General features: G+C 37.6%; 1 protein-coding gene across 2 annotated transcripts; it reads right to left on the bottom strand.

Moving 5' to 3' along the window:
• Positions 1 to 2,590: 2,590 nt before the first annotated feature.
• Positions 2,591 to 8,544, bottom strand: LOC139964025 (uncharacterized). Of its 2 annotated transcripts, none has more exons than XM_071965325.1 (2): positions 7,714 to 8,544; positions 2,591 to 5,551 (listed from the first exon to the last, which is right to left on the bottom strand). In XM_071965325.1, the coding sequence occupies exon 2, from the start codon at positions 4,461 to 4,463 to the stop codon at positions 3,159 to 3,161; it is 1,305 nt and encodes a 434-aa protein (XP_071821426.1). In that variant the 5' UTR covers positions 4,464 to 5,551; positions 7,714 to 8,544; the 3' UTR covers positions 2,591 to 3,158. The 2 variants fall into 2 exon arrangements, with proteins under 2 accessions (XP_071821426.1, XP_071821427.1); XM_071965326.1 differs by lacking the exon at positions 7,714 to 8,544 and adding an exon at positions 6,235 to 6,395.
• Positions 8,545 to 10,532: the final 1,988 nt, after the last annotated feature.

Here is a 10,532-nt window from a genome sequence, read left to right as displayed (position 1 = left end):
TGTGATAATTGTGATTAATATACCAACCACACACATTCACGTATTTGTCCTTTTTCGTACAACGCAAGGTTTTACATCGAACTTAAAATAACATGGAAGGCTCACTCCACAGTAAGAAACGTACCAACCATGGAGGTCATGTGACGTGCTCTTAGGTGCTACTAACATATTATTTAACCCTTTGTCAATTTGAAGAGATAAGCGTTCCGTAAACTATAGAACGCCATCTTCACGTCTAATTACGTTAAATTTGAGAATAATTGCTTAGGGCTTACTTAGGTTTGGATGATAACGTTGTTAAGATTTGTTATTCAAAACTTGATCAGCATGGACCCTGGCTACTATTCGAACATCTACTGTCAGACTTATAGGTTGCTTACGGCGGTCACTTACGTGCGTTACGTGCTTGTTTACATGTAAAAACGGTAAGGAATCTTGTGTTGCTAAGGAACAACGAATCCTGTCGTCTGCTTCTCATGTAGAGTCATGATAAGCAGTGTTCCAACAGCAGTTCGATTGTCTAAAAAACATACTCAAAATGCCAATTTTGCAATTGAAAGTTGCGGTACACATTTGTGGGAAAATGTACTAATTAGCTACATTCCACTGTTCGGGTATCTTCACAAGGAATGTGATAGCTTGGATATCAGGACATTAGTTGTTGTAGAATACACACATTCAAGGAGTACCATAAGAATTGAGTGCTACAAGGGAGTATGTCGCATGGCCTTCCATGGTTGATACGTTTTTTCTTACTTTTTTTTAGCGCGTCACCATATTGACATTCTCGGTCCAAGGTTAATGTATAAGCCGATGCGACTATTCCTCAAAAGGCTTGTGTAGTTATTTCAATGGTAGACAGTTTATCAGTTGACTTTTGAATGGTTAAAAATGTTTCACCGTTTTTACTCCTGTCTAAGGCATTTGATACCTTGGATCATAGCATTCTAATTCTCAAATTATTTCATTACGACATGCGTGGTATTCCATTGAAATGGTTCACAAGTTATTTATCTGAACGTACTCAATTTGTCTTACTCAATAAATACAAACTCTGAACTTTCTCCCATATCTTGTGTCGGCCCACAAGGTTCCATCCGTGCCACCACTATTATTTATAATTATATTAATGACCTCAGTTATGCTAGCACTAAGTTACGTACTCTGCTACGCCGATGATACAACCTTTATGTTCTCATCCTGATCAACATTCCGTCGTTAGTACAGTAGAAGCAGAACTAAATAAGATTTATCTACATGTGGTGTTCTGTCAAAAAGGCTTAGCTATGCTAGCTCCAAATATCATATTGTATGTAAATATATGTATAGATGTTATAAAATGGGAATGACAATTAACGGGAAAAGTTACATATGGTTTGCTATAAGTTTACAGTGTCAAAAGGAAACATGGCCACCAGAACAAAACTATATTGTTGCGTCCTAATTAATATTTTAAACTCGTGTAATTTCATCATAGACTTAACTTCAATAAATAATTTTATTGATCTTGCTAAAAATCAATTTTGGTTAAATTCCAAGAAAACCAATGGCATAGTAAAGTGCACATGATTTGAAAGATAGCGCTGGAAGATTTGTTTCACGATTCATTCAGGTAGTCACGGATGAGCCTTTATTCCAAGGCGTCATGTGCTTGGAAGACGTGCATAGCGCTTTACCCTCCCTTTACGATAAAAATTCACTATTAAATTATGTTGTTTTCGCGATTTGGGGCAAAAATTGAGGAATTCATAAGGCTATATAGCCTTACAAAATTTAAAGGCTAAATATCGAATTTTTCAGATTTGATCACAATGACTTTCATGGTCATCCAGGGTCCAAGTGAAGGATTTACCACTAATTTAAAAGCGGGCTTCTATCAAAGTTTAGGCCTGAAATCATAAATTTTGGTAACGTCAGAATCCTAAAAAGTTGATTACCATATGTTAATGACAGAAATTTGTTTCCGAGCTCGGAAAGAAATGCTTTAATACGACAGTGATACCAGGTATAATATTGTTAGTATGCATCCCTATATTAGCGAAAACAACATAATTAATAATAAAGTTTGATCGTAATGTTACGCTTTATTTTATCAGTTTTTACGGTTAAAATTTGATAGATGAAACTGAAAATTTATGAGAAAACATCATCTGGTGTCTTGGGTGGCTATTAAGAGCATCCTGACCCAATTTGAGAAACATCGTACACTAATGCATTACTAGCAAATTATAATGGGTAATGTTATTATCTATTTGTCAGTTTTCAGGCCGAACATTTGATAGAACAAGGCTTTAAATTTATGAGAAAACGTCATCTGGGGTCTTGGGTGGCTATTAAGAGTATCCTGACCAAATCTGAGAAACAAAATACAAGGGAGCGAGTGGACGAGGGAGCGAGTGGACGAGGGAGCGAGTGGACGAGGGAGCGAGTGGACGAGGGAGCGAGTGGACGAGGGAGCGAGTGGACGAGGGAGCGAGTGGACGAGGGAGCGAGTGGACGAGGGAGCGAGTGGACGAGGGAGCGAGTGGACGAGGGAGCGAGTGGACGAGGGAGCGAGTGGACGAGGGAGCGAGTGGACGAGGGAGCGAGTGGACGAGGGAGCGAGTGGACGAGGGAGTGAATGGACACTTTACATATTACATATTTCTTGTTGTGTTTTGTTATTGGGTCGGGCGTATTATTCATAACAAGAACTACAATAATAATTAATTGTCTTTCAAATGATATAATGCAATTTCATTTTACAGTTATATTTACAAGACATTGAACCATGAACTATAATTGCGCATGCTCAAAAGGAATCGTGAAATGAACACAAGCACACACAACTCGTCCATACCTTGTGTTTTCGTGATGATAACTCTAATCCAATTCATAATGCATGGTAAGGAAATGATCGTTTAAATCATTCATGACAATCTTCATTTATTCCGCTCGACTGAAATAACACTGAACGTTAGTTTTCTTTTTGAACTAAATTTAGGGGTGTTTTACGTATGATAAAAAATATAAAGAAATCAAGTAAATAACATATATAACTATACGAAGAGTCGTGGTTTCTTTTTATCACTAACTTGTATCTGTTCAGCGTGACACTATAAGTAAGAGATAATGTTCTTTCTTCCGTACTGAATTATTCATGAATCATACATAAATATTCATGCATTTACCGTCTGACCGTCTTCCCTCGCCGCGTCAGGAATGTATCGACCGCTAGAGTCTTTGGCGAAAATATCACCTACGCTCAATTCCTTTTCCTTTGCCATTTCTTTGGGGTTCCTCCATCTAAGATACCGAGCATGTCTGGCTTCCTCAAAGGCCTCCTCCTGGTCAGGTAACATATGAACTGTCCGTAGTTCACCGTCAGGTGCGTAACGATCGTCATCGAATTGCAAGTCGGGATTTTCTATAATTTGTAAGACTTGTCTTCGCGTATTTGCTCCGACACCTTTCAGATTTAGTTGGACTTCACTGTCTCTGTTGTTCATTTCTTTCTTATCCTTGTATTTCCTTTCCTTGGTTTGTTCTTCGTCGGGAACGTTACCTTGCGATACGGAGGAAGAGTTTTGACTTTCCAATTGTGCATATTTATTCACTTCATCGCGATTCACAAGACCAATTTGCGTCGAGCGTCGACGCAAAAGTTTCTTTTTATTGTTCACGAGAGAAGGAACAACTCCTTGCCCGCCGGTCGTTCGGTTGTCTTCGCCCTCGGAGAGCAGTCTCTTAGCAACAGAAGTTTTGGCTTGATTGACATCATAGTCAGCAATGGTCATCTGTCGTGACTTTTTCCGCTTAGGTTTCAAAGAGTCGATTGAAGATGAACTTTTCATTGACTTATTTCCATCGTCTCCATTCAGAGTGATTATTTCTTCATATGAAACCTGCCCCTCTTCCTTCTCCACACCCTTCCCTTCCGGTTGTGGTGATTTGTGTAAAGTCTGCGGGGTCAAAGATCTCGTGAATTGTTCCACCCTAGCGTTCAAGTAATTCTGTTCCATTTCGAGTTCAATCCTCTGCCTTTGGTGGTTGAGTTGTTTTTTATTGACAACTTGATCGTAACCGTTTTTTCTAGAGCGATACTCGGTCTCCAAAGCCGATTCCTCGATAACTTGACCAGACTGTAACCGCGGTAACCCCGACTGTCTATTCACGGGAGACGTTGTTAGGTGTCTATCCGACGAGTCAACATTTAAACTTTGACTCGGATCAATATTTGATTGAGAAGCATAACGGGATTGTAGGAGACGAGTACCCTTTGTGGGAGGTTTCCGTCCAACAAGGTACTGTCCCTTATTACGAACTTTTTCCAGTTCCTTCTGCAATCGAATTTTCTCCTTGCGTATTGTTTCCAAGTGCATTCGCTCCATATCTCTCTGTGCATCGAGTTCTTGCGCTAACAACCTTCCCGCGCGTTTATTATGTTTATACGCCTTTTCTTCGGTATCGGCGGCTAGTGACATGGTGTATACTGATGCAGATAGCGTATAAGCTCAGAACATAATCTTTGTGTTCATTTATTGGATGGAATTAGTCAAGGATGTTTTAATATTTGATCAAGATATACTACATATCATCCTTTCTGTACGTGTATACAAACTGAGTTAGGCATATAATGATCGATTAACCATAGCGCAAGGACATGGCGTAATAACTGCACCAAGGATACGTGTTCAATTGCTCTCAGCGGTTATTCATAACGTTACATAAAAATCAACAAGTTATTGAACTTTATCTCGCCAAAAATATTATAAATTTTATGTATTCGGTTTTTTTTTCAATTTTCATTGATATTCCGTTGTTTGGGGAAAGGGTTACTATAGCAGCCAACACAACAAATCAACATATTCAACCAAAAATCAAGATATTATTACCTTGTAATGTTGTCTTTAACTTTAATACGCTCCTTGGATGCAACTCCACAGAGCGAAGGATGGAAACGACACGGCGTTTTATGAATTTTAAAGCGCTTGATACTCAATCGCAAGGCTTTAGCAACAGCTAGTCCCTTGATGAAACAACCGAAAGTAATGGAGGGTTAGATACACTGTGTTTTGTAAGTTGTCCTGCTGCAGATTGTCAATTTAGATTCAGGCTGAAAGGTTAAAGCCAAATTAATTAAAAAAGATACGTTAACGAATAAAATTCATTTAGGAAGATTCCATGTGACTAATATTAACTTAAAACAAATTTAAAGCAAAATTGAGGGAATCAAACAAATACGATTTAAAGAGGTGTGGAATCCTCTGACAATATTGCAAAGCATCCCAATTCACCAAAGAAGTAGAAGTTAATCCTTCAGCCGAGTATACAACATAACATTTTCTTTACTCAGATCCAGTTAAACGTATGTACTGCCGTGTCGTCCTTTCGCGTAAACTGTGTCCGTAATATAAGGTTGTGTTTTTTAATAACGTCACTCTGTGTCGAAGTTAGCGGCTACTCTGGTTAGTCCTTCTGAACTATAATAAACATTTCCGTATCGATCCCGGTGGCTGACGTCAACCGTTACTAATCGAGAAATCATTGCTCGTTTAGTTAAATAGCAACACTGCGGAAAGAACAAACAAAAGAGAAAAATAATGAATGAACTCGTTAAGATAAAAACACGAAAAAACGATTAAAAAAATAAATAATAAAGAAAATAACTGTGGATTCTTAAAGTGACACACAGACACATACACATACATTCGAGACACTTAACCTTCATATATCGGTATAAGTCACTCGCTTATCTTCTCAACGAATTCTAAAATGCCTTTCATCACCTCAATTCTCCTGATTTTTAAATGCACCATCAGTATATAATTTATTTCTATATATATATATATATATATATATATATATATCTAAATATCTATATATCTATATCTCTATATCCTATATATACCTATATATATATCTATCTATATATATCGATCAATCTATCTGTCTGTTTGTGTGTTTGTCTATCTGTCTATCTATATATCTATCTATCTATCTATCTATCTATGCCTACCAATCTATCTTTCTATGTGTATATATTATATTTTTAAAGGCCCTACCGTTTATGCATAAAACATTAGCCAAAGTGACGATAAACGTTTCGTGTAGTTAGAAGCTAAAATACAGAACGAATGCACATAAATCTTTCATATTATACAAAAGTGGACAAATATAACAGACAAGATGTTGTTTTTTACAATACATTTGTAATGTTATGTTAAAAAACAAACAGAGAAGACAATCACTTACCAACACATTAGTCCGTGGTGAGGTCTAGCCTAATGTCAAACCTTACTAGACATTATTTTGTATCGTATAGTTTGCCTACTCAAAGTAAGTTGACAGTTTATAAGACTTTACAGGGATACAGCAGAGAGAATTGTTTACGCAAGAAAACAACGAAATTTAAACAAGATACTAGTTATCTTCACTGCATCCTTATTCTTGCAACTATTTGATTTGATTTGATTTGATTTATTTTGTTTTTTCACGTGCAAATATACAATAAGATAAGATACTATAAGATAAGATACTATAAGATAAGAAATGAACTCTGCCGTGTTTGCCACTTCCAAATGTAGAGTACCGGTATATGTCTCATTTTAGGTTATCGTTCTTTCTCGACAGTTCCTTCTTTTAACTAATAGTCTGTAAACCAACTATAACCGTTACTAAGCCAAACATTGTATGCAAAAGTCCGTGCACACGTTACTTTATACAGCCTACATTAACGCTATGGTATTGCCATCGAGTAAATAAATGTCAATTTAGATCATGTCGTTATGACGTGTTCGCATCAACTTTAGCAAATATCGGAGGACTTTGAATTCTTATAGGTGTTTCTGAACAGATAGCAGTCCTGATCTGCCCTTTGTATTTAGAGCGTTACTATGTCAGGTTATCTGTTGATCTGGTCCATTAGAGTCATAAACACGTATAGGTAACTTCATGTTAGTTTAAAAAGGTCACCTATACATGACTAGTACTCCTCAAATGGTAATCGGAAAAAAGAACTGTCACTAAAAAATCGCTAGCAGCGAATGGCATTAAAGGTCATTATATTACCAGCAAAGTGCCAGAAACTCACTGGTTGCTTTATGTACAAACGCCAATAACAATTGTAAGGCCTGTCGCTGAAAGTTGTTTATCCTTAGGACTATTGAGACCGTTTTATTCTGAAATGTAACCCACTCAACCCCCCCCCCCCCACCCCCATAATTGGGAATCGCTTGAAAAGTTATAGCAATCTTGAAAGACCAATAACTGAGGCTGAACCAAGTTCTATTGATCACCTATTGATATTTTGACCTGATCGATTTGTGTTGTGGGTATAGGATTATAAGTCAAGAGGTTAAATTTAGTTATGGTTAGGTTCCTTCCCTAACCTCTAACTCTAATACTAACCCAAAAGAGAAACTAGGCTGGTGATTAATGGTATTTAATTCTGATATTCTATCCACTGAGACCATCATACATCATACCATCATAAGGTAACGAGTTCGAGTCACTCAAAGATTAATGTTACACTCGTCTAGTTATAGAGTTGTTGACAATTGACAATTCATAATCATGGACGTTTAATATGAATCTAAGAGAGTGACTTCGATCAGCTTGAGGCTATGATAAGCCAATGATGGCTTCTTCGCGAGTTCCTGCTTGCAGGAGGATCTAAAATACATACATACATACATAACACGTAACTAGGAAGATATTTCGAACATTACGTACCTTTTACTGTGATGCAAATGTTACACAATGTGTTCCGCAATGATCCATTGCCCGAAAGTAGAATCAGCACGGCGATGTGCCTTCTATGAATTAGTTCATCACAGTACGTAAAATAACAACTAAAATGAAATCATGATAGCCAGTAATTTTATCGAACTTTGTGAAATCCCACGTCATCAAAATCGAAAAATTGACGGTGAATGGTAAAATATAGGTTAATATTGTAAGACGAATTTCTGCGTATTGAACAGCACCGTGTATATTATATTTAGATATACCGAAGTGTTTTATAGCCAACAGGTGGAACAAGTTTACCAAATTGGATTTGAATGATCGGCAGTATTACTCCCAAAAGCGTAGGCTACCTAAGACATTCAGGTTCACCAAAATCCGTCCATAAATAATTCGTAAATTCTTGCTTGTCAATTGTTCATTAAATTTTGGCAGGACCAGAAATGAAACGCACCTGCTGTTTGTGAATGACAGATTGTCCGTAGTAGATCACCACTGTTAAAATGCTTAATAAAAAACCACTTGGTTGTTATGGCAACGAAGAACGCGAACAAAGCTTGAAAAGCAAATTGCTTTTCTTTTCTATACAATCCGGTCCATAGCCAAGAGCGTAGCATTTGATTCTCTGCAAACAAATTTTACTGTTCGGTGAAAGTGTTAAATTTGTGTAGTTCGTTTACCCGTCTGCAGTCAAGCGATCCTTACATAGATTTGAAAGCTGTTGACATTACCAGTTAAATAGATTTAGGACTTAAACATGGTCCGCGGGTAACGAATCTACTTGGTCCATTTACAAACGGCCTCATGTCGAGTTGTGATGAAAAGAATTACGTATACGCACATTGAGGGGAATGCAAACATAAGCGTTTGGATAATAGGAATAAAGATAATATTGATCGTTGATTGGAGGGTATAATGGCATTTAAAAGGTTCTTGATATAGGTAAACAAAACCGATAATCGCAGTCGACTTCATCTCAAAAATAGACATCGAAGAAATAAATTGATTGAATTGGAACGTTCTTCAGGGATATCCAGCACTGTTTCACAAATCTGAATAAATCATCATCCACTCACTGGATCGAAGATATCAACACAAGGTATCACCCTGTGAACGGTCTTCTGTCCCAATCGTACATTGATCGATTTTTATCCACCCCCCCCCGCCGCCGCCGCTTTATTCTTTTCAAGTTTTCAAGGTTTTGACCTACTTACCGATCATTTTCTTTTTCTCTGATGCCATCAAGTTGAGGTAGCTCTTTCTACTTTTCTTTTCAAGGTCCAAGGTTTATCAGTCGAAATTTCAATGTTCTTTGAACCCAGTTTGAACCATTTTTCGATACTATTGTGTCTTGCCAAGCTTCAAACCACTCTTACTGGACGATATGAACAGTATGAATAATATGTTTCTATCAAAGAAAGGTTATGAACTAGTGTAATACTGTCAATATGAGTGTTTCCAAGCATATCATGATCGGGGAGTGTAGAGTGTCGGTATTCGCATCAGATCATTGTCCCACCTGGCTAATCTGCATGTTTATATCATGAATATTCAACACCTATTACTGCATTGAAAACATCAACTTGTCACATGGAGAAACATTTTGCTTTTGATAATTCTCAGATACTGTGGAAATTAGATAATGATTTGAAATTTTTCACTGTGTTGGATTTCCTAAGTAAGCCAATATAAACATGTAAGTGTTGCACAAAATTACATTTAATAAAAAAGAGCTCTTCGCTTTGGCGCCAAATTCACTTATTTCATGTATTTTGTCACCGTGCACAGAACATGAAATGGCATCTGATTTGAGGGGACACGGTGTCAGGAGAGGTAACAAAAGTGAAGATTCCCCTGTTGTCTCTTGCCATCCAACCCCCCCCCCCCCACCCTACGCCAGATTTCTATAGCAAGCAGTCATCATATCCTCCACAGCCTATAAAAAGCCATTCTCGACTAGCCAATCAAACTATAGGGCTTTCTTGATTCTGTTTCCTTCAGATGTACTGTGTTTCAAGGTCCAATCGCGAACTGGATTGTTCCTCAGTTACACCACCCCGCACACCGACACAACACCAAGGGTTACTACATTACTTGCACCACACTAACTCGATCTACACTCATATTTACCGTACTTCTTGTTGTCTACAATATGTGGATGAAACCCAAAATATATTGTTCTACAAGGAATTGAGTTTGTATGTAACCGTCTCAAATTAAGGTAAAGATTGTAAATACCCACACCCCATTCGCACCATCCAATCTCATGGTGTCAACACCCAAGAAGGGAATGACTAAACACCTTCCTCTCTCCTCTGCTTCCTTTGCTCAATGCTTAAGCTATCGTCATCGCTTGTGAGTGTCCTTTGCAACATGTCAGTTTGCGTTTAACCAAGTTTTTTTTTTATAATCTTTAGGTATTTCCTCTTTTAATTGCCACCAAATGAAAACTGCCTAATGACAGTATATTTTAACAAATTTACGGCCGACGCTTAATGACTATACCATACCTCCGTATCGATAACAGAATGTTTGTTGGTTAATTTTGAAATAAACATGGTCAACACAGTTTAGGCAGTGTCTTAAAGTGTACACCTAACGATAATAGCACTGAACTCAACGCTCTGCTTTCATTTTCTGTGAAGATTAATGGAGAGCGTGTTCTCGGAAGAGATCGATCGATTGACTTTACAGGGGTTTGGGCTTATTGATGACGTTAAGCCCCTTATCTTCAAGTAATGATGTCATTACCACCAGCTTCACAGGAAGCGCCAAAGTTTGACAGACAACCGACGGTTTGTTAATCT

Source organism: Apostichopus japonicus, chromosome 22 (assembly GCF_037975245.1).
Source record: "Apostichopus japonicus isolate 1M-3 chromosome 22, ASM3797524v1, whole genome shotgun sequence".
In the NCBI taxonomy this organism is placed as follows: Eukaryota; Metazoa; Echinodermata; class Holothuroidea; order Aspidochirotida; family Stichopodidae; genus Apostichopus; species Apostichopus japonicus.
Note: the sequence above shows the minus strand (reverse complement) of the source record. Positions and strands in the feature narration are given on the sequence as shown.

Bases quoted from the DNA above. Each gene is read 5' to 3' on its own strand.
- LOC139964025 (XM_071965325.1), bottom strand. From the start codon at position 4,463: ATGTCACTAGCCGCCGATACCGAAGAAAAGGCGTATAAACATAATAAA.